Source organism: Ornithodoros turicata, chromosome 8 (assembly GCF_037126465.1).
Source record: "Ornithodoros turicata isolate Travis chromosome 8, ASM3712646v1, whole genome shotgun sequence".
NCBI lineage: Eukaryota > Metazoa > Arthropoda > Arachnida > Ixodida > Argasidae > Ornithodoros > Ornithodoros turicata.
This window is the reverse complement of record NC_088208.1, coordinates 31,392,196-31,416,980: the sequence shown is the minus strand read 5'-3', so window position 1 is coordinate 31,416,980 and position 24,785 is coordinate 31,392,196. Positions and strand designations below refer to the sequence as shown.

General features: G+C 48.2%; 2 protein-coding genes across 2 annotated transcripts in view; both read right to left on the bottom strand.

Annotated features, from left to right (window-relative positions):
* The window catches only part of LOC135366992 (bcl-2-like protein 1), a 35,837-nt gene extending 20,734 nt beyond the window's left edge, over positions 1–15,103 (bottom strand). Inside the window, exon 1 of the mRNA XM_064600032.1 lies at positions 14,486–15,103. Within this exon, the coding sequence (XP_064456102.1) occupies positions 14,486–14,917 (432 nt within the window). The 5' untranslated portion in view covers positions 14,918–15,103. The remainder of the gene's footprint in view (positions 1–14,485) is intronic.
* A 5,893-nt stretch (positions 15,104–20,996) lies between these two features.
* On the bottom strand, positions 20,997–24,591 carry LOC135366991 (neurogenic differentiation factor 1-like). The gene is made up of 3 exons (XM_064600031.1): positions 24,307–24,591; positions 22,516–22,908; positions 20,997–21,248 (listed from the first exon to the last, which is right to left on the bottom strand). The coding sequence occupies exons 1-3, from the start codon at positions 24,315–24,317 to the stop codon at positions 21,002–21,004; spliced, it is 651 nt and encodes a 216-aa protein (XP_064456101.1). The 5' UTR covers positions 24,318–24,591; the 3' UTR covers positions 20,997–21,001.
* Positions 24,592–24,785: the final 194 nt, after the last annotated feature.

Sequence of the window (24,785 nt, the reverse complement as noted above, 5' to 3'; positions counted from 1 at the left end):
TCCGTCCGGAGTTCACATATATCGGTTCGACTAACCGGTTCAGAGGCTGTATACCGGTTCGGAACCGGTTCGAGGTTGTAATATGCTACAAAATCATAGGTAGCCACTAAACATGATACAAGATCTTAGCAGGCAATCAGACCGCTCGAATCCCCACATCACCCCCACCACACGCACCAACCCAAACCGAACCGGTAATCGAAGTTTTTAGATCGATTCGGTTCCGCTCCGAGATGGTGCTAGTAATTACGGTTCAGTTCCAGCTAAAAATTCCGGTTAATTCCGGTTCGGTTCGACGCTCTGCTCGGGACCATGCAAGCTGCATGGAGCGACATAACTTCGTAAAATTATACGTGATGGCCTTTCATGTATCAATTGTTACATTTGTTCCGTAAGAGCGTAAACATCTCTTGGTAATTGTAAACAATCTTGTCAATAACCGTTAATTCTTGCACGAAATCAACCCAATTGCACTCGACAAACAGGATCGTGTGGTTGTAAGTTCTCCTGAACTCGTGAGCGTGGTCACAATTTGTTACGCTGCCAACCAATCGTTCAGTCTGCACGCTTAGTACACGATAGCATTCAGTATCAGACTATGGTGAACCTCGCAGGGTTCAACCTCGGACATGTCTATTCATGATGAGATAAACAATACAGGCAATACACCCCCCTCCCCCTCTGCTAGATATTGGGCACGGAGCAATTTGGTGGGTTCCGTTCTCCAAACAGGCAACCGTAAATGGGAGTGCTTTTCAAATTGCTTCTCTGATAGATCGGCCGGTTCCTGTATATAGGCGGCTCAAGAATGCGTTACGCAACCGGGCGCTAATCCGTCACAGCCTTTTATTCCAATTCTATGGGAAGCGTCACCCAAGGCGCCGTATTCTTGCAGGTCGAGACGCGGAATTGGAGTTGGAAACAAAGGAACTTCCATCACTTATACTCTCGACAACAACATTCCAAATGTTTCCAATCACCCGCGGTCACGTACGACACCTAATAGTCCCGACCTGTATATATTCCATGTCACGGATGGTGCTGCGTTGACTTCATGGAGAGTGAGAGAGAGTACACAACACAGGAAATTTTTCGTCCTCGTGCGGCAACAGTCGCTATGTGGCGCTAAAACGAACCACCAGCCACAACAATACGCTGCAACAGTTTGTCTCTCTCTCTCTCTGCACAGGAGAGAGGGCAAAGATTGGAGAAACCACGTGACAGTGTGTCTGTCCACTCACAAAGCAGCAACAAGGGGGGTATTCGCGGACCGCCATGAGACCACAGAGGAAACCACGTACGCCGCAACCGTGACATGTTACCCCCCTTATTTGGAAGACAGACCAATGATGTCGCTCCACGGACAACAGGGGAGAGAGGGAACTGGAAAGCTGCGCAGACAGCTGGGCATACTTGCAGAGCATATTTCGTTCGAGGACGTTACAGCTATCTTACCGTCGTGTGTATTAACTATCGATATATATATATATATTCGTATCAGGTAATCTAAGGGGATGTGTTGCGGTAATGATGTAAACGATGGTGAAGCGATGTAAACGTGTGCTATCCACACAACCGTTTGCGTACTTCGCCATGCCCAGACCCGAGCGCTCACGCACTCGCTTCCTTAGGAAGTACCAGCATCCTATTTGACTCCGTGCCATCGATGCACGTCGGAGCAACGTTTCACTCAGTTCCGCACCTCGTGATCCGACGCCATTCCTTTGCAAAACCTGCATAACTCGGCACGGTCCCGCAAAAGGACGTTAGTGAGTTTTAGTATAACGTACGCTGTTGCCTTTGCGTACGTAAGAGATAGCGTGGTGGTTCCGCGCAATGCGTAAAGCTCTGCGTGTGTCTTGAGCGTGCGCAAAGGCGACAGCGTACGATATGCCAGAACTCGCTATTAACGCCCTTGCGCCCCATCCTGACGCAGAGTGCGATACTCTCGCTTACAAAAGGGGGACAAACTGTCATCGACCCTCGAATAAACACGCACGAAAATTGCGCGCCCGCGTGGCGCAAGAGCGGGCATGAATCAGACGCTGGCAAACACTCCACGGCGCAGCGTACCACCTGCCTTCTTCTGGCAACAATGGATGTTTCCACAGCGGGGCAGCTCTATTGTCTTGCCAACAATATTACGCACTTCGAGAACGTTCGTTAGTGACCGGAAGGAGAGAGAGAGAAATATGTGTGCGTGAGCATCATCTCCAAGATGCGACGTTGCCCGTTGAGGAAGACGGTTGAATAAATATGAGCGAGAGCGTTGCACGGAGGCATTCATACGTTCGTGCACGCAGCAGTTTCTCGTGCACGTTGTACTCCACGCTTTATGTTGCCGTGTCGACTTGCATGAGCTGATGCGTGCGTTTTTCTAATGGCAGGCGAGTCTCAGCTTGAGCTCGGGCGAGATTTCAAGGGGCAGGCCATATTTCGTCCGTTTTGGGGACTATTTGCAGTTCTGGGGAGTAAATTTCACGGTCAGAGTACTGAAAGGCGGAGAAACCGCGATCGAGGAGGGGACTAAAAGCTCTAGTTACTCTTACTCCCCAAATCTACTTTTCCCCCCTATAGCGTGTACATTTTCACCAATCGATGCAGCTGTCAGGAACGTCCACATTGTACAAAGCCCTTACTTCTTGCAAACGTGCAGGACAGTCTTACGCGGAGGATGCAAATTTTTCACTCAAAGGATGGGAGAAAATCCAAGCTGAAATGAGTACCACAGCAGCTATGGGAAATAACCGGCGTTCAAAGGCATCACGTGTCCACTTTTCGTCACGCCACAGATCGGTTGCACCAAACAGATGTCGTATTCAATATCGACGCACCTGACGAAATGTCGACTCAGCTTATCGACGAAGGCGATCAATCAGGATTACGTTCTTTCGCACAAACACTCAGATGCATACGCTGTATATCCGTAGCCTGGGCAGTGATCAACACCATTTGGCAGTGAACCCAACGATGCGTATTTTCGATGCGTCACTGTCTATAGAGGGAAAATATTTAGCAATGTCTTTCCTATCTTCCGTCTCCATAGCCCCAGTGCTTCACAGTCGAGTACAGATAACGCCAACGTGTCGGTAACCATATACCCTCGTCTCCGCGTAGTCGCACGTTTAAAGCACTTTGGTGCATGTGGTTCATAGTCATGCACGTATACGCTGCGACAGCTTGTTCTCTGCGTAAGGGAGAGGGGAGGAGTTTGGAAAACCACGTGGAGATCCAAATCTGGAAGAGGGACCAATGAGGTCGATCCACGGGCAATAGGGGAGAGTGGGAAACTGACCGGCTGCGCAGACAGATACACGGCAGAGTGACGAGGGGAAAAAAGGTCTCTCTTGATGTCGTATCAGGCGAGATATAAACCCTCGAACACACGTACGCGTCAAGATCTGACGTCAGAGGACAGCCTCGGCCATTCCCATTGATGCTCGAAAACACGTGACCGCTCAAAACACGTGACACGGACGCCTCGCTGGCGAGGATGTGCACGGCATGACGTCTAAGCAGGATTCATTTCGGTATCCGCGGTGCCAATTTTCACGCGTCTATTTGCTGTAAAACTTGGAACGCAGGTTTACATCTACGTAAATAACTGTATTTCACGTTTATTTGGTATACTCGTGCAGTGTTTATCGTGTTTTTCGTGTGCACCCTTTGATATATTCGTTACTTTTCATGGAAAGTAACCCTTCTGAGGCTGGAAAATGAACACGGGTCGTCCACTCATTCAAACCGTGACAGGTGGCAGAAACTACAAAACAGTCTTAACTGGATCTGCCCGCCACATGAAGTCTCTGGCGCTGCCGTACGCCCCCAATCTGGCTTCCAATTCCGTCGTCTGCAGAAGGCGCCAGGCGCGGTTGCACCTGGCGAGACGCGCGATATATTTGGCAGGGACAGCGGGTGGAACACACGAAGCGCCATTCGCCTTAAAAGGTCAGTTTCCGCGAGCCCTTCTTTTAGCCCGGGCCTCCCCCTGGCGCCAGAATAAGGATTTTGCCAATACGCTCGCCCACAGCTCCAGTGGAGAAGAACTCGTGAGAGGCGCGCTACGACTTCGCGGAAGCGGGTAGTCGTCGCATCTTTACGGTCTTCCTTGAGCTTTTCTGGGAACTCTGAACGGTGAGCGCAAGCAGTCGCCGAAACCGCAGGCAAATGACGTCAGAATCCGGACGTCGTTTGTCCACATGCACAGCACCTGTCGAAAAGACATGGACGGGAAAATTGTGTTTCGGTGCTTTATGGTACAAGAGCGATCAAGGCCAAATAGATGGACGGGAAAATAGACTGCGAGACAACACTAAGAGCTACAGTCAGAAAGGTATACCTCCTCCACCGAATAATGTAGTTCGTACATTGAGAGTAAGGCAAAAGAGAACATGGCGAACGCCACGCAGACGGGGAAGCCAATTTGCATGCTTTGTCAACACAAATGTCCTTGTCAGCTTCACAAGCATGTAGATCTCAACATTAATATAAAATACCGTAGTATCCGACTATAATCGTGTTCAACTGAAGGAAAATGAATCTAGTCCGTCAACTACATACGCCGTTGGAGATAAGGAGACTCAATAGCGCGCCAGAGAAATACTGCAGGGCCACAATGTGTTATCAGTAGAGGAGCGCACTTACTGCTGCAGCGTAGTGTCGTGCGGCCAGTCTTAACAGCCAATACGGAAGCAGAGCGAGTATGATGGACTACATTATCTAGCGCAGGTAGGGAGCGTGACCTCTTTGCGCCCAGCCGTCCTGACTGCGGCGCAGTAATATTTTGAGCTGACTGACTTGATTTATTTTCCTTCGAAAGGTGAACACGACTATAGTGTTTTCGCAATACGATCAGTGTACAAGCAACCGTCAACAGTTTCAAACATGCTTGGCGCACTACGTTTTGAATCGGATGCGTCATGTGCCCTCCCAAGCCAACCACAGACGTCTTTAGACTTGTGGGCGGAGTTGACTTGCCCCGAAGCATGGTAGATGCCTTTTTGAGGTAACGTATAAGCCCTCACGTGATCGTTGGGACTTTTATTTCGCCCCTTCTGCCTTTCGCGACAAGTACTACATATATATTCTGGATGTATACACGACAGGTTCACATCATTTATCCCGCCTTCTGCCCAGCTTTCATTCACGGCAACGAAGTAGAACGGCAGCAAAACGTTCCTTCACACGCACTTGTGCGTCCTACTCCCATGACCAAAGAACAATGGGACATTGCGAGGACCTCCGACACTCTTCCCGCAAGAAGAAAATCCCTCTCACCCCACAACGTATATTACTCTCAAACCAGCGGCGAAGAGGACGACAACAAACTCTCCATCTGCCATCGTCTCACGGGAAGCGCTATACCCCCTCCCCCCCCCCCTTTCGCGGGGTCACTGCGATATACTCATCAAAACCACTTCAAAACAATGGACGCTTCAAGCGGGGTTTCCTCCTTAATTTTGTCAGGACGCGCCATTCATAACGTTAGTCCTCTCCTAAATGCTCTCCAGCACGGAATAAGGCTTCGCTTTTAACTAAGCTCCCCCTCTCTCTCTCTACGGCCAGAGCAGTTTATGTATGTGTATAACGGCGCGCGTCGGGTTCAAAACTGCCTCAGCGGCGCTCTGGGGATTTTGAAGCGGGCTTGTTTTCAAAGTCCTGCCGAGGGCCGGGTTGCTAGGCAGGAGGAGGGCGATTTCGACAGAGCCCCGGGTTCCTTTCCCTCGGGAGGCTGTTTGTACGGGATTAAAGTGGCTAAATGAAGTCACATTAACCCGGATGGAAGTCGGAGTGACGTCTCTGACTCAGAGGCGACGCGAAGAGGATGAAGGAAGTTAAGGACCGCTATCACTATGTACACACTATGTGCATGGTGCAAGAGCTCCGTGCATTTATGCACAACTCGTCTACATCAGTGTTCAATACTAAGAAGGGCACGAAATGTAGTCCCTCAACCTTAACAAAGTTACTCCGCCGGATAAATTTTACACTGCAGCGCCTTCGAGTGCCGCATATACGGCTCCTATATAGTATCGGTGTCGGCGCACTACTTGTCGCGACGTAGAATGATGCGCCTAGCTATTGCAACCAATAGACCTCTCCCTGTTTGGAAACAAATGACGTCACAGTGTTTGACAGCGCCACCAATTCGGTAGAGTTGAACTACGCTCGAAGCTAGGGGTGCGAACAAGGTCGCGCCCGAAAGCCATGGTTACGAGAGGTTGAGAGGATTACGATGGTCCCTGAGAGGGACGCGACCTTCGGTCCTACTTTTCTTTCAATAGGAGGCAGCGAACAAGTGCCCATTCGTGCAACTCAGCCCTCCCTTTCCTATTTGTTTCGGTTTCAGTCTGTCTAACAACGTCACGATGACGTTTCTCGGGTAGAGGTCTATACGGACAAGCGTAGGGCGGGGCTTAAAGTGCAGTTCTTAGGTTGAACACGACTATGCATCTGACCTCGTAAGTGAGACCACCGTGGTGAGACGAAGGACTCGCATACTGTTTGGATAACTGACTGATTGACTTCATCACAACCGCCTCACGGACCATCGTACACGGAGATATGCTCAGCGTGTATGACCCTCGCTGCTCTTTGATGCACGGAGTCAACTTCCGACAACTTCCCAGTGGCTCTCGGTGGGGTTCGGCCTGATGCAGTCCGCTTCCGACAGCGTCACGCTCTCGCGCGTAAGCACTATGGCCAGTCGACGTACCGGGTAGGCGCACACACACGCGACCATGCTGTGAACTCAAGCTGAAGTCAGAGAGACGTGTTTGCTTCCCCCAGTGACTCCAATGTCTTGTACAGCTGACTGCATAGTGGCAAGGAACTGACAAAGGCGCGGTTGACAAACAGACAATGAGAACGTGGGAAAACGAGTGTAGATACATAGCTTGTGAACCACAGCAGATATTGTCATACATCCCTTCCACAATCATGCAGTGATGTGCACGAGGTCCGCCTCCACAACACTACCAAGAAACGAAGTATGAATGACGTGACGTCACAATTAAAAGCCCGCCTATGACGACCGTGCTTTAGCAACACCACCTAGATAGAGAAAGCCTGCTTAGTCGTCGCCATGACGTAACGATTAAGAATCAGCCAATCAGGATCGTGTTTTCAACGGCCGTAGCCAATCACGAACGTGCTTTCAGCGGTCGTGGCCATGGAGAAGAACCACCGTCGTCTGCGAGTTATGATTGAACGTCCCCGCGTGCTAAATGGCAAAACTTGGAAATATAGCGCAAAAAGGTCTGAAATCTTTCTCAAAAGTGATTTTCTGGAAAGCGTCTTGCACTTTTTGTCTAAACATTTAGGTCTGCAGGTTCCAGGTGAGCTGCAATCATTTGCGGGTTCTTGAATTCGCAGAACGGTGAATCGCAGTAGCAGACGAATTCTATACAATGAGCAGGCCTTCTGCATCTAGGTGAAGTTGGCTTTAGACGGCCGTATAGCCATGGAGACAAGCCGCCGTCAGCCGCATGGGGAGTCACCGGTAGCCGCACAGAGCCTGTGTTTGAAATGGTGTGCAGGGATTTGTTGACATCATGACTTCATACGTCTAGTGCGAAGGCGTGAGAGAATTAAGCCATTTGGAAGGCCTTCTGGGTATAGGTGGCGTTGACTACGATAGCAACGGTATAGATGTAGGAGTGCCGCTAGAGCATAGAAACCAGGCGTTCCATGACTGGAAAAATATCAAATATCAAAATGGCTACAGCGTATTCCACATGGAGCGGTACCTACGTACCAAATTACAAGATATAGACATCAACTGTGCACGTTTTGTTCCAGAGCGTTGAGATTATTGTATCGCGTGAACTGAAGAATGAATTTCAATTTAAGGCAGCAGAATTGAAATGATTGATCTCAGCCCTTGTATTGATGTTTGATGTTTTTTGGCGCAACATCTCAGCCGTGGTATTGATCGCACGCACGCGAAGTAGCATAAGAAGGTTATACTATACAAAAACCCAATCATTTCTTCCAAAATCCTTCTCCACTCGCGACAGAACCGCGGAGAGAAAAAACGAGCTCCCAAACCTCCTGCCATCACGCCCGTCGGAAGCTGCTCGTCATAGACGCTCGCTCCGCGCCTCCGTACTTCCGGTTTCCTGCATCTTCTTTCCCCTTCTTCCTCCCACCCCCGGACACATCCCAGCCACGACCATCATCTTCCCTCCCTCCCTCCCGTCTTCCGTTTCCTCCTAGCATTATTTATGATTAGGGGTTTATTAGCGCTTATTTTCCGACACTCTCATAAAACGGTCATCATCCTCAGGCGTCATCACGAGCGTCGTTCCTCTCCCCTTTTACACGCAACGATGCCTCTGATCACGTGATGTCCGAAAAGATGACGTTTCGACCGCAGCCATTGCAGCAAACGTTTCGCCATTTGAGAGACACCGTTCTGATATGGCTAGAATTTACAAAATCTGCTTCACTACCTCCCCTGGCAAATGCTTGCACTATCAATTTCTGCCACGCAACCTCAGCAAGTAACGTACGCATATTGTCGGAATATGAGACTGACGGGATATTTTTCGCAGTCTTAGAGAGTTTTAGAGAACCATTTTTTTCCTGAAACGGTTCGTGGCCGGTTTAGCGGATCACCAATGAGAAGGGGAAGTGACTCAGAACGTAATCATCTGATTGAGTCCTGTCAAAATCGTTCGTGAACAGTTTAGTGAAAACGATTCACTAAACCGTACCCCTGTTTTCGTGATACGTTACCTCAATTCTTCTTTTGAGGTCTGCAACGTTGACTTTGACTGTTCTTCACGAACTCCATAAAACATGAGAACCAGCCCAAAATGTTGGAGACCGAACGTCAGTAGACTTTACACGCATACCGTGTGTCGGGCCAAGTGTATAGACTGAACAGACTGTTTTTTATCCCACACGTTAATCACAGGGCGACACGAATTATAGAAGGGTGGGGGGATGGGATGGAACGCCGGGATTAATGCGCCCTTAATTGAGAACCAGACTAGGCACCATAATTAGGGAAAAAAGAAAAGCGGCGTGTAATAAGGCGACATCATTTTGTCCTCCCATAAAGACGACTTAAAAAAAAAAAAGACCGCCGACCCTCGACGATGCAGCTTAGCCATATACTGTAATACTGGAAATTCAAAGCAATTATTACGTTCCGAGCCATTCTGAGCTTCAATATTCGTTATCTGAGGAGTTTATCAAAGCGAGTTTTTAAAAACGAAACCATCAATAAGAACGTAGCAGAAGCACGGCATCAAGATGTCTCCTGGCGGTATTGCCCTTATTTGAAGCCAGCAGCTGCGGTCTGTATAGGCTTCCTATTGCACCACGTTTCGTGCGATGTGGGCCATGACCTCAAAGTGGGTTAGCGCTACGACTGGCGATGGCACCGCTGATGAACATATCTGGGACATGCGTGGAACTCGTTCCTCATCTGGGCTTTGCAGACGAAAGTACGGTTTTTATACGCATATCGGTGTATTCACGCAGACGGCATTCCCAGAATACCGCAGCAAAACGTCACAGCTTTCTGTTGCCACGTGAGCGCTCTATGACACGTCTTGTCTCTTCGTGGTGTTTTAGTCATGGTAGTATCCGGCGGCTCAGCCTCAAGGTGCTCTATACCGTAGCAGACGACACGGTGTCGTCGTGTTGTGGTAGCAGACGACGACGGTGTCGTCTGCTATGTACGCAGTATGCCACTCTCGATATCCAGTCGCCGTGCGAATGCTCAACGTAAGAAGTGACAGAAAAAAAATTTTCCCCTTGGACTAGAATATTCCGTGCAGGGGATGTCGCACGCATGAGTATACGCAGTATCTGCCACGGGAACAATGGAATTCCTCCCGTTCTGTAGAAACACCTGATCATTACAACTGGAGAACACACTGAACACTTCTGATGAATGTGGAAGACCTCCGTATACTATGTACGGCAACACTCGCAGCGTGAGTACCGCATCCATGTACGTTCCGCAAACACCTCTCTCGAACATCTCGCACTCGCTCCACTAGATCGAGGTGCGTTAGCGTACACAAACACAAAGACCAATTTCCCCAAAAACGATATTTCTTCCCCTCCTATCCAGAGATAGCCCACAGCTTCGAGCGTCCGCCTACACATACAGGCGTGATGAGCCAAAGCGAGAAAACGCCCAGGAACACACCCTCGGACGGTGAAAAAGCGTGATCGCTTTTACTTTAGCTTGAACCGTATATAGTGCGCGCGGATGGTCACGCGACGGACGCTGGCCATGGGAAAGCCTCGTCCATGGGAACCCAGCTATCAACCCACTCTCAGAGCGGCGGCGAAAAGGATACCGCTTCATCAGCGCAACCCGTGCTGACGACAGCATATACATCAATATATATGTGCGAGAGTGGGGGGGACAACGTTATTCCAGTAAAAGTCACGGTATTGTATGGTGACCACAGTTTCCAGCTATGTTTCTTGGTAGCTAGCGATTTCCGGCAGTTCGAGCAGGGTGGCCTGCTCAGAGTCTTTCAGTTTGATGTCAAGATGACCGCGAAAGAGTCAAAAATCTGTCAAACTTCAGGTACCTGTCCTGCGCAAGAACGTGCCGGTTTGTAACAAGGCTTGCATACCTTATTTTTGCTTTTAAGCGATTTGAAGAGAGGGCCCACCAATGTAGGTCTGTCCGTAACGGTCGTGGAGAGAGAGAAAAAGAGGCAGGTTACATGCAGTGACACAGAGACGAGTGAGGAGTCCGAAGATCAGGAGCGCAAGATGGACCTACAAAACAGACAGTGCTAGAAATGCAACAAGTTTCCCCCAACTTTTGCAGCACTGGAAGGCAACGCTGGAATGACACAGTTCGGTACGGTACCCGCCTGCTGGTCGTACCATCACAGAGACAATTACTTTACTGCATTCCATTAATCACTGTGTAATCATATGACCAGATAGACGCTGTTGTTGCCACGCATGTCCATTGTCCAAGGTCTCCCAACTGACCACAATGCTGTTCTCACTTCTCGCACGCCTCCACACGCTTACCAGGCACAAGGTGGTACCCCATCGTCAACGTTATGAATGAGATTATTGCCGGAAGACTTTGCTCTCTTGGTCGCAAACATCCTCTGCCGTGGTGCTCGTCATAGGCGGAGAAAAACAGCAAAATGAGCGATAACACGACTTATTGCACCATGGCGCCGTCTGGCTCGTGTTATCAATCTTGCAGCGCTCCCGTCAACGCTTCGGATGGGCGCAACAGCGCTGAAAACAACGCGATAGCACTCACCTTATCGACTTAAGGCCGGCAATAGGACAAACGTTCTCATTTCCACCCATCACCAAACCCCATCACCAACGAGATAAACGTTCCGGGAAATTGGAAGGCCCTAAAAAAGTATATTGCAGCGAGAACATTCAACTCCAATCAACGTCACCTCCCCCGAGAATATTGGAGTAGGTTTTGCGATGGTGCGAAGATATACTTTATATCAACGTCAAGCACAGCGGCATGCACGTTTATAGGAGGCGGCGCAGAGTCATATTGGGGGAAAACCTACGGAGCTCGGCGCAAGCAATCACTCGACAATCGATATTCCATTTAAAGCGGCATGCCTCGACCCGGAAAACTGGTTCGCAGTCGGGATGAGGGCTCCGATATAGAATTGGCAAAACGTCATTCCGAAACGAATCCAAGAACATGCAGCGTCCTTCAAATGTGGCCATTCAATTGAGGGATATGCGGGAAGCCGCAAAAAAGTGTTCCTTTAATTGGGCTAAATTGCGGAACACATTGCGAGCTCTGAACGGTTATGAATTGTTGATGTGCTAAGCCGTTGCGGAATGTGGTTTCAGTTTGATTTGGGATTTTCTGGCGCAAAGATATCTCCGTTGCGGAGCATTTGATCGTATTAACCGAAGCGGCTTCTGCCGTGAGTCAGTATTGGGAAGCGCAGTCTGCTTTCCTAGTAGTAATTCTGGTGTTGCGCACACAAGCGCTGCAAATCAACCGCCAGCGAACTGTAGGAGTAAAAGCGTTGAAGGTTGTCGCTCGATGCACGGATTCCAAAGTTTATACCCAAGCCACGCGGAAACTTCCTTACGGTGATGGTTGGAGAAGCAAGCGAGCCCGCTCAAAGCCAACTCCTCAACATCTTTACAAACAAACGCAGACACGTGTCGAAATGATGGCGGCGGCCTCAGATATATCTTGCCTCATAATGCTGGTCAACTCTGGTAGAAGTGTCACGTTATGTGGGAAATGGAAATTTTGAGAAAAGCGAGTATATACTGGCCACACCAGTCACATAAGGCGTGTTGTTGAACCGTACGCTTGCAAATGCGTTCCGTTTGGCGTATACATGATATCGAATAATTATCCATGAAACGTAGACACCAAATCATTCCTATAGGATATTCCGTGACCGAAACGAGGACCCACGGCTACTATACTTGCAGTTCACATGATAATACGACATGCGCCGTATTTTTGCTGCGGCCCGTCACTAGAAGGTTCATTCAGGCACACCAATCCGCACAAAGGCACCGCACGACCGTTCTCATCTCGAGTCAAAACTACCACAGTCGGGGGAGAGACCATCGCTCAAAGTGCCACAAACATCCGGTGCGCGTGCCCGCGTCAGCAGACGACAGCGTACAGCGTCGCCGGCTCAAACACACCCGTGCTGCAGCAGCACAGGACTTGGGTGACGCTTTTGCTTGGCATATAGGCTAGATCACTCTGGGTAGTTTGCAACGCCTCCAACGCCATCTGCAACACCACATCTACATGCCAATTAAAGCGAGCCTTGTTTCGTTCCTTGCCAATGGGCGACCGCACTGAAGGACCTCTGTACGGCAGTGAAACTTCACCTGAAATTTATTCGTATCCCAATTTACAACTACATGCGTCTTCTCCACTGCGCGTTCAAGCGTGCTCCGGCAAACAAACCTACTGCGTCGCAAGAAAAGCGAACCTTCATGCAACTGCGAATGTGAGATCGTGGACGTTTTACTGACGAAAAGCTACGCCATTGCTAACGCTTCTCTTGACTCAGTCACATTATTTGGATGCTATCAGATAAATGTCCATCTATCTAGAAGTCGATATTGTTCGTGGGAACGGAATCTTCCTTGGCTGGCAACAACAAAAATACACGTGCCAACTTACGAAACCCAAAAGGGGCTACGCTTGAGCTTTCTTCGGACGATTGAAAACTGTGCACTACTACCATGTCATATTGTTTGGTAAAATTTCGTGTTATACATTTGTGGAGGCTTCCTAATTTTTGTATAGGTAACAGATTGCACATTTTGCTGAGCTGAGAGGTTGGGAGTACGGGTACCAAGTACGGTGCCAGTGCATGGGAAAATTTTGTAAGCATCACGCTATGTGCAGTGCATGGCTTCCGAGAACTGCAAGCATGTCGATAGGACCTCGAAGCTATGTACGAAGTACAAGAGCGGATCCTGACGCAGAGACGAGGGGCGTAGATGGGTTGGACCGTGTGATTTCAGCCCTTCTCCAAACCCTCCACCCGTACCCCCCGTAAAATATCACAGTACGTACGCCCCCTATGTCCTGTGCTCAACTAAGCCTTATTTAATAACTAATGTTACCAAATAAGCTTACAGTATCACGAACAGCGTAGGGAATTTTCAACAGCCACTAAGTACAGAAACCAAAGCCAGTTGCAAGGCAAGTTGGACAAAGACACAATAATGAGATTTCGGTCGGGGTAAGCATATAGTGTCATATGTCAATTCCGAAACCAAGGCTGTGCCACGACTTCCACAGTATTCGTCCGCTACTTTGCTGTTGAGTGAGTCGCTTGAGATGAATGATTGTGATGAACGAGATATATATACTGCTGCCAAATTAAATGGTTCTACGTGGTCACTTGCGGAGGTGTGGGACGCCGCCTGAGCTGATGACGTGTTTCATTACAAATCATTTCGGGAGTGGTAGCCTCATGCAATCCGTACGCACATTACTCATAAAGTACACGAAATCACTTCCCACTTTTAAACGTTAACAAACCTCACGCAATCGTCACTATTATCGCCGTGCAAGCCCAACAGATGGTGAATGTCGTAAATAAGCAACGTAAACGTAATCAATTCACAACGCTCCGCATGTTTTCCTAAACACCGCGAAAATGTTACACGTTACTGAAATTATCCGCTAAGAAAGAGAAAATCGTACTGCTAGATTCCATAATGCGAAAGTGCCGAACCCTAACCCCGAAAACCCGGCTTTGTTTGTGACGCCGGCTCGGCAAAGAACATCAGTAGGCGTTTCTTGGTAAGATAGAGGACTTATATGGGGGCTCGAAATGTGTGATTTGTGGCCGGGGAATGCAGGCCTCGCGATCTCGATATGGGTAAGATAAGCAGGAAGTAGACAGACGCTACGACACCCCCCCATTCAACGAGGGAACGGTTACTGGAGTTCGGTGCGGCGCCTTTCTCAATGAAACCGCATATCCGGTGGACAGTTGGTGACGCTTACCCAGCCTTGATGATCCTGTATCCAGGGCAGCAGGCGTGTACACACGTACGAAGACAGCCAAGATGCTATGCTGTCCACAAGGTCGGCCCAGTTCTTCTCGACACAGTGCGACGATAACTCCGTGGAAAAGGCGAAGGCGCCTACGATGCGAGACCACGTTATTCCTTCGCTGAAAAGCTCGTTGAGGACGCCGAGAAAAGCAGCCTGCGCTAGCGACGGCGTTAGCTCCAGCCGGGCGCACATCTGAGTGAACTCATCCCGGTACTTGGTGAGGAACTCATCACCAAGCGTCCGCAACACGAGGCACACTTTGGACGGTCGAGGTAACGCCGGGCAGTTATTCCATGTGTGGCCACGCCGGTTCAGCTGATACCGCATGAAATCGTTCACGATTTCCGAGGCCTGAGTCTTGTCGGCATCATTCACGGCCATGGCGGCGAGGTCGCCTGGCAGCTGGTTCAACAAGCAACGATCTTTCAGGGAACAGCTATCACACACACTACGCACCCGCTTTATGACTGGCTGTCGCTTGAACAATGCGCAAGTCTACCGAGCTGCTGCCTGCTGCCAGCGCCGAGTTGTGCCGGCTCCGCCGCCATCGCCACCTAGTGGGGCTCGAGCGCACGCTCGAGCTACGCGGCAGGGGGCGTCCAATAACGTGCGCTTCGCGGTGCCGGGTTATGCATCCATCTCTCTGCATCTGGGAATATTTCTGTAACTTGCATTTGCAGGTCGTTCTGTGAGCTACGAATAAGGCTTCACAAGCGTGAATCGTTTTTAGATGTTAGAAAGTTGCGTACTTTCTCTTGAACGTGTTCATTTCAATTCGGCGTTGCGACTTCTTGGGCTACTTTTTCCGTTTGCTTTTCGCTTTCTCCTGTGACACGTTCAAGGGAAATACGGGTTCGAATCTCAGCACCGGGTATTCTTTTATGTGCTTCTCTATGAAGTCAGCCTCAACCCCGAAGCGAGCGCCCCCTACGACGCCACAACGTAGGACGTGGTGGTGATGTCGGTGATGGTAACGGCGTTGTTGTCCTGAGAGCTGCGGGCATCGTCACGACTGTAGCTGAGGATGACGACGTAGATGAAGATTTTGCGTCGTTTCAGCTTATGCTATAGTGCATACAAACAATTCGCGAACGTAAATTCTGCATACTACACAAAATTCCTAGTCACTTTCAGATAGAAAGTGCTGGGCTACCGCGTAGCGCAGTGATAGCATCGACTGACGTGTTCGCCAGGGATAACCTTTATCGTTTTTCGTTTCTAAACGTTATTGTACACGAAGGGCTTACTGCCAAATCCCGAACGACGCCATATACTACATACAAGTACACGTACTGCCCAAAGAGCTACTTTTTGTTTTGGCCACCAGAAGCCATTTCCTGTTTGTGACACCTCACAATGACATATCGACCCAGGCTACTGACTCGCCAAACGATGGAAAACGAAGGCCACAACAATAAAGATAGTGTTATTGCACCGCTTTCATCTCGCGAACTGAGTAATCGATACCTAACACATACGCATGTTTTGGCATTGATCTGTTACAGCTTATTATTACGGTTTTACCGCTCGCATGGTACTCGGACCTAAGCTCACAAAAGTACAGCGTGAATTTGTCAACGTCCTTTTTTTACTTGCAACTTCGAAAAGCCAAGAAAATCTAGTAAGCAATGAAAGGTCAAAGACCGCAGTCTTTGCGGGAGTCTTCAGGTGAAAGTTACACCATTCAGTTATTAGACGATTTTAAAGAGATGCGCGCGCCACCAAGCGAGTGGCGCAAAGCAGCATGTGAACTTTGAGGGACACTGCCCCGTCGTCTGCTTCGGTTATGGTTTACCCCGGCTTACAATGTTGTCGCGCACACCGCGAATGTTGTTGTTCTTCTTCTACTTCCGCCTCTGCCGTCTCGTATTGCTCTAGGCGCTCAAAGTTCCCATGATCCCTTGCGCGCCACAGGTGGCACCTGCTTTTGTAACAAGGTCTATTTGTAAGCTGTACAGAGGTTTGCATCTGCATTATACATGACTAAGTATGACAAAGAAGAAAAAAAAAGCTTAATCTTTCGGCATTAAAGGGACAGTCGCTCCCGGAAACCCGTATAGACCACTTTCTGTTTACAAACATGTGGCGTCCCGAGAAGACCGGTTCGAGGTTATATTTTGCTCTGGTTGGCAAGAAGCGGGAAGAACGCGTCTGCTGATAGGCCGAAAAGGCTTATAAGGTTGATAGGTGCCCACCAGCATGCTTTGCGCGGCGGCGAAACGTAATCGATGACGTAGGAGTGCAAGTGGTCTATATGAAACCGATACCACTATGTTCGGCATCGGCTGACAATCTACTTGGCTAATTTTTTCGTCCGAAAAGTGCTTAGATGCCAAATAAACGAATTTTAAAGATAAACGCTGCTTGGCGCGGCCGCAGAGGCTCCGGCGGCGTGACGTCACTCCCTAAGAGAAGGAGTGAGAGGGCGGCGCTCAGAGGAGAAAGGAGCCGTCCAGACGCCCGCACACAGCATTCCTTTTCTCGAGGTCGTGCCCCCGTTGGTTCTTAGGGAGTGACGTTTTCTCGTTTTTCCAGACAGGGAATTCCTGCATACTCCCAACATCCGGCAACTGCTCTTGTCATGTATTCCGTCGAATATCAGTCAAAGTATAAGCTACTATTTCGCGTGCGGTTTTCGATACTGTGCTCAGTGGTCACCGAGGAAACACGGTCTGGCGATCACGTGGTGGTGCCACGTGACCCTATAAGGCCACGCCTACACGGCGGTTTGCGCTATACAGCTATTGCAGTCACAGTCTGGAGCACAATGTTCGAACCTGATGTTCGAGACTACAGTTGTATGGTGAGTTACGTGTAGACGGCAAAGCATCGTCGTTTTTGAGACAAACGAGGAAAAGGAAAGACACAATCCGGTTTCGGTTTCACGGTGACCTAAGCATGAGCTACCGCCCCCTGACAGACGGCTGTTATGCGACATCGTAAGAAGTATTTAGTGACTCTAGTAAGAAGAAGCCAGCAAGTTTTCGTCGGATCGGTGGCTCGACTGTTTGGCGGGAACGGAAACCAGAATTCACTAACCGTGACGTTCATTGTTGACGTTACGTTGTTGAAATCTCCTAGAGAGTGTTGTTATCTAGCTTGTAAGATTGTAACGTGAAGTTAGTGTCTGTAAAAAGGGGACTACCTCCATAGGTAGCTCTCCTGCTTGATGACATTACACACCTCCATAGGTAATTTGCTTGCTTAGTGACAATACATACGTTGTTTTTGTCTTACTTGATGACAATACAGACATCCTACGGTTGGCAATACGAATACACAGTCAAGTACACCGAGTGATGTTTGACATCGGTAGTTCTGTTGGACCGCCCTGCGATCGGCCTTCTATTTTGATGCCAATACACTCGCTACCTGCTTCTTGATGGCAATACATATTGTTCGCTGTTGCTTGCAGTATTGGTCCTATTTTTTAGATGTGATGTGGGCCAGGATTGCCCTTGTCCCATCCTACAGTTGGCTATACAAATCTCCAGTGTGTGATTCCAGTTGGAGTATGTATAAAGGGGCATATACCTCCATAGGCATAGGTTCTCGAACTGATGACTGATGGATTTCAAGCATTGGGATTTATTCCATCCTCCAGGGAGAAATACAAAGAATTTTCTATCCTAGAAAAAACTTCTTTCCCTAAATTTACGAAATCAAGCATTGCGCTTTGTCCCATCGCCCAATGTTCAATAACAAATTCACCCTCCTTTCTTCCATAGAAATCTTTCAGTCTTCAATAGAAAAATTCACCTTCCAAACTTCATCAGAAGAAAAAAATTCATGAGTTCATTCAAGAAAATTAAAATGCATAAAGATGGTCAAACATTGCGCATTGTTCAGTCCTTCAGTTTACAATAAAAAGAAAGTCATTTGCTTTAAGGCGACAGCAGTAATGTTTAAAAAACAAATGTGTGGTCAAGCATGGAGCAGTGTCCCATCCTTATGTCTTAAAACAAGCGAATTAAAAGATTCTAATCAGTCAACAGTAAAAAAGAATCAAATATAAATTATTGGCTGTGAACATAATTGAAATTGTTTCAAAGTGACTGTAAGCATCACAGGAATGCATATTACGCCGTATATTTAGATTTCGCTTTTTTTTCTTCTTCTTTTTTCTGATCTCTCCGAGCACTCACGTGGTTGCTGGTGAAACTCTCACTTACCTTGCTCAACTCAACAACTGGTATACGTGGTTAAGGTGTCTTCACGACCAAATCGTGTTAAGCAGTGTAGCTCTGCTCATAGCTAAGGTTATCCGCAAATGTTGATGCTTGTATTTCCTCGGTAACATGCAACGGCTTGACCGCATCCGAGAGAGCGATCAATTCCTGTAAGACGTCTTCGCCACATATTGAGCCAGTATGTGGTGAAGCATACTTCGCGGTATGTTCGTTTCCAAATGAGCAGTATAGCCGCGTGTCACGACTTTGGGGTCTCGCATTTCAAGTCATCTAGTCGGAAGCCGAACTTCCGTCGATATTCCGGTACCTTCCTTAACGTCCGTTGCTTGGCTGTCGCGATGAACATCATCCGCTCCTTCTTTCCGCTTCCACGGGGCCGTCGAGCTAGGATAGTACCTCGTGTGAGTCCTTCTTTCCATTGTTTCGGGTTCGGTTCTCGTACGTAAAAGCTAGTTTATTTTGTTCTGTTTCGATGGTCTGTTATCTCTCCAACCAGGCAATCAACAGGCGTACTTCCAAGCTACACATAATGAAATATGGCAGGGCCCAAACAAAGAACACATCCTCGCGTTATATACCGTATGTATTTTTTTTTCTTTTCTTTTCAAGTGTACGCTGTCGTATACGGGCACGTGCGATTCATCACAAAGATAAGAAACGGAGTGTGATGAAGAAAGTGCATTTGGGGTTTATCTACCTTCGTGACCGCTCAGGCAAGAAGAAACAAGATAAATATCGCCCTTTATTGTTTTCGGGGTAATATATTCCCCGCGGAAAAATATAATGGATCCACTATATCTGAAAAAAAAAAAAAAAAAAGAGGAGATAAAAGTGAGGTTTTGAGATAAGGGCTTGTAGAGGACTTTGCTTTTTTTTTTTTTTCCTTCCACCGCTACTGGAGTGCTACAGGTATCGATCCCTGAGGCACCATACAGGAGGCAGAAATATTGACGCATATGCGGTAAACTAAGCACGATTATGCTGCTTAGGGTAAGGTGCAATGCGTGCTGGGTGTGGAGGGTACAGGAAAGAATATACTTTTTATGGGATAAACTTTGCCCATGAAGGCTTGCCACAAAAGTCTGAATTTGGAAAAGTGTTTGCCCTATTTGACAAACAATATACAAATGTTTAGTTAGGTTACGTGACCTTGGTGAGGAATACACTCTAACTAACCACCTCCAATGAGCAATCAAATATTGCTTTGCGGTCAATTGTTAAACTAATGATAAAGAAAGTATGCGAAAAAAAAACTAAATGAAATAAGCCCAGACTGGTTTGAAAGCCCGCCTTATTAGATGTTGGTGAGGCGCTCATTATCTTTGTAATGGCCCACAGAGTCAGTTCTTGAACGCAAATGACGGGATCGGACATCGATCTCTTCCGACACCCAGTAACAGCACCCTAGTTAATTATGCAAAATAAGTACCGTTGTGCATTACCGACACATTTTTCTGGCACGACCTCACATCGCATGATGTATCACAACCGGAATAACAGCCAAGTAATCACGTTGTTTTAATGGCTCACCTACATAAAGGTCGAAATATGGTAGTCGTCGAAAAAACCAAACAGCGACGCGGGATTTGAACCACACAGCTCTTGACTGCCGGCCAAGTGCCCAAACAACTATAGGTCGTGCTGGCACCTGCTTTTCCGACGACTTACCGACTCTTACCGAACACCTGACCTGCAATCAAGAGGTGTGTGGTTCAAATCCTGCCGCTGTCTGCCTCTTTCGACGACTGCAATATTTCAACTGTTCATGTTCTATAAGGTATTGAGGCTTGTGCTGTGTTTGTGTGTTCCAGTCTCAGAAGAGTTGCTTTCCCCATAATGGCACCCTCCCCACGCAGCACAACATCTTCATTGGTCCAATATTGGCGATAGAGCCACCATTGGTCCAAGCTTGGTCCGCTATTGTGCCAGTATTGCCAACATTGGACCAATATTGGTCTAAGCTTGGTCCAATATTGGATCGGTATTGCCGACATTGGACCAATATTGGTCCAAGCTTGGTCCAATATTGGACCGGTATTGCAAACATTGGGCCAATATTGGTCCAAGCTTGGTCCAATATTGGGTCAAGATGTTGTGCTCCTTGGGTCAATATAGTAGTTTGAAGCAAACGCCCCAAGTCGAGTGCCTCCGGTATTTCGAATAAAAACTGTTCTTCAGTTCGAAATATCGGAGACTTCCGTCCTTAAGCTTCAACTGTACGAGGCTGCACGCGCTGCACATGGCAATCCGACGTACGCAACGTGGTAAACATAGTTTATTCGGCGTTAAATTCCGCAATGTTCTGCGATGGGCTGTGCGGTGGAAACTCCGAGACAAGGACGCGGTACGAGAAAGCTTCAGAGGAGCAGCCTTCGTAGTGACCGAAGTTCGCAGCTGATTGAAAATTATCCAGCAATGCTGAATGACAGTTGTAGCCGCCAGGTTCCGCTTCGGTTTGGGAATCCGGTGTATGCAGGCCCGAGGACGTAGGAGACTCACTGTGGATCTGCTGCTGAAGGCTCCTACGCAGAGATACCGCAAGTGGCTTATGCAGGATACACTTCCACGCATACTTTGTTCGTTAAAATTCAATTTTATCACAAAAATACAGACTTTGAAAATAGAAAGCGAAATAGGAACATATTAGGACACGCCAATGCGATGACCATTCTTCAGGTGCCACCGCCCGTCCTGGTGGGGATTCGTGTACTGTGAAAACTATCTGTTGGGAACGACGAAGTTTTAAACAGTCGAGAAAATACTTCGGTGCTGAATAAATGGGACTACAGCAGGGTACATAACACAACGAAAGAGACTGTTGCGTCGTCCGCTTGTATAGTCGTTTCACCCAGCACTGGGTTTCTTGACGAAGCCATATACCAGCTAGCTCACAGCAGAGACACATTGCCATACATAACCACTTTTCTAGAACAACATTTTATCAGTAAGGGTCAGAAGATGACTACGACAAAATGTGTCCTTTGTTTCACTCACACGTTCGAGGGCCCTTGCGTAATTATAAATATGTGAAATAACATGTGGCGCGTACACTCTAAAAAAAGGGGTGTACTTTAACTCCTTTTTTGCCACATATATAACACCCTTTTGGAGAGTACAATTACTCCCAAAAAGGGAGTAGCATAACACCTTTCTCCCTACTGGAAAGTAATATTACTCCCCGGCAGGGAGAAGGTGTTATGCTACTCCCTTGAGGGAGTGACGAGACACCCTTTTGAGCGTAATTGTACTCTCCAAAAGGGTGTTATATATGTGGCAAGGAAAGGAGTTAAAGAACACCATTTTTTAAAGAGTGTATACATAAGTGCGCGTCTCAATCTCTACAGACATTTTATTAGAAAGCTGCTCCAGAAGTGACCTCGACATGGAGGTTTTATACTCCTGCCACACGGGCCGTCCTCAATGACCATTGAAACCAATGCCTATTGAACATGCATGTAGCGCCACCACGCGCGCAAAGTGCCAACCTATCCTGGGACATTGTATTCAATGCTCTTTCAGGAGTAAACACGTGACGCGCTTCATGGCGCTGTACGCACGTTCATTGGCCATTGGTTTCAAAGCTCATTGAGGACTGCCCGTGTGACAGCAGTATTACTGGTAGCGTAGGAACAGCACGCTGTCGCGCTGTTCCGCGATGTCGTCTGCGTTCTGTGGCTATACTAGTGGATGCACATACGGCTGACGGTGGCTAGTCTACACCGAACACCGGGCTTTCTTTGTCTTTGTATAGGTACCGGGCTTTGTATAGGTGGCGTTGTTTCATCTTACCTGGGACTGAGCTGTAGCTGCCCCGCAATCAGGTTCGCCGTTGCCTGCGACAAACCACGGGCCAAGTACCGAGCAAAGACGAGTGCGCTCATGGGCTCTCCCGTTCTCAGCGTTTCCCCCAACGCGGAGATGTAATTCTTGGCCAGACGCAGCGTCTCTATCTTGGACAACTTGTGCGGCGACCTGCCGCGAATGGGAACGCTGCGACGCAACAGGTCCAACGCCGTGTTTAAGCCGTGCATTCGGTGCCGTTCACGGGCGTTAGCCTTGTGACGGCGCTGACGGAACTTCGCGATCCGTGATCGCGATGGATTCAGCGGGGCATCCAGAGCATCCTCCGTAGGTGCCGTTACATATCCCTCTTGCTGAGTCGAACACGGCTGGCACAGCATGCTGCGAGTAAATAAATGGTACTGCATTAGAGGAATGGTCGACTGTGTATTCGTAATGCGTCATTCCACATGGTAACACGATCCTCGTTTATCTTGCACTGGCCGTTTCGAGTAAACAAAAAGTAAAAGGAAGTAAAAATCAAGTAAAATATACGGGAGGCAGGGGCCCGAGTAAACTGGAGAACAGACGAGCCATGAATTGTCAGCAAAGACCGTGTTTATTTCGAAGGACATAGGAAACTGTCTATATCGTCATATGCGTAAAGTTCACCCACTGTCAACTCTTACTGATGACGTTACCAGAAGGTGAAGAAAGCAACCAGAATAGTAATTACATGCAGGAGATTCAACAGTGAAGTCTTCAACGTTGGATTTCCTGCATATGATGACGTTACCTTGAGAAACTTGCTCGAGAAATGCCAGAGCTGCTCGGTGCTGCCAGAGGAAAGCTGCGTTTGTTCATTCCTACGTCCTGCGTTTCGTTCAAACGCACACTGTGTTTCGCCCAAGTTGTTCTCTTTGCACTTCGCGTGTTCTCAACACTGAGTCCTTCACTGTCATCGCATTCATGGTGTTTTTTAAGGTAAAAAATCGAAGGTCCTCTTTCGATACAAATTTTGCGCTGAAATTAATGGTCACCAGTGGAAGCGGCAGTGTTAATGGTGTTAATGACATCTCCATTCCCAATATCTCTGCGCAGGTGTCATCACGTCGGTAAACGAGGAGATACTCCAGAACTGTGGTGTCGCCCACAGCTGTCGAACTCAGTTCCCGCATCACAGAACGCATCTCCGGAGGTGAACGGTTTCCATCACTCAGTGGATCACCCGCAGTGGACCGGACTTGTCAATGCGCGGTACATCGGTACAATGGGAAATTTTTTCAAGGTTGTCAACCCCATAACTTTACGTCGCACACTGTCTCTGACTCAACATCGGATAAACGAAAGCGGTCGTTGGATATTTTCCTCGACGGTTCCAGCAAATTTCTGTCCGGATCGGGAAACTGAAGCCCGGATAAACGAAGCCAAATTGCATGAACTGAAACGCGTCGTCAGTTTTCCTTGTCCGGATATCGCGGAATCTGGATCAGTGAAGCCCGGATAAACGGGCATCTGCTATTTACCTGAATAACTGATAAAAAATAACCGGTACAAAAAGTAGAAATGAAAGAAGACAGTGATGGACTTCTCGCATTCAAGCATATCTTCCTCCACCGTTTCCCATTGGCAGTTCTAGACCATCTCCTGTTGCGTAATCACGCAGACACCTTGTTACTCAGCAGGGTTCCTTTCCGATAAGACCACATACTGGTGTCTGTCAAGCTTGGTGGTGTAAAGCCAGGGATGATCTTCCCGAACGTTTTACACTATACTATAAAGAGAAGTGAACACACTTACCTTCTGCCCATCTATAGCGATGCCGCAGTGCGCTGTGGTCGGAGCCCTCCAGAACCCGAAGTGCCCTTATCGGAGCTGCCGGTTGTGTGCCATGGAAACCGGGATCAGGTGCTCGCTCTTTCCAGCCACCTCGAGACCCCGTGCTGGCAAACTTTATATGTCGATACGATTACACCTTTTACTGCGTACAACTTTCACAAGCCCGCCCTGCTAGCAGACCGCGTTCGCTATAAGCAGCACGGACCCGTATCCCCTGTACTAAGCGACGTATCTGGAATTTGTATACTCCGCACTATAGCTTCTTCTTCGTTGGATTATTTCTTTTTTTCCTTTGTCCGTCATGGGATGCGCATAATGTGATGGAGTTCTGAATAGGCATCTTTCGTAAGTCGTGATTGGTTGCGCATGCCCAACTTTCCAACCAGTTAGAGTGAACGTAGGTGAACGTTATTATAAACGGAAGCAGTTCTATAATATAT

Excerpts from the sequence above, each read along its gene's own strand:
- LOC135366991 (XM_064600031.1), bottom strand. Across the intron at positions 21,249-22,515 it reads CAGCTACAGCTCAGTCCCAG|GAGCCTTCAGCAGCAGATCC; the intron begins GTAAGATGAAAC and ends ATCTCTGCGTAG.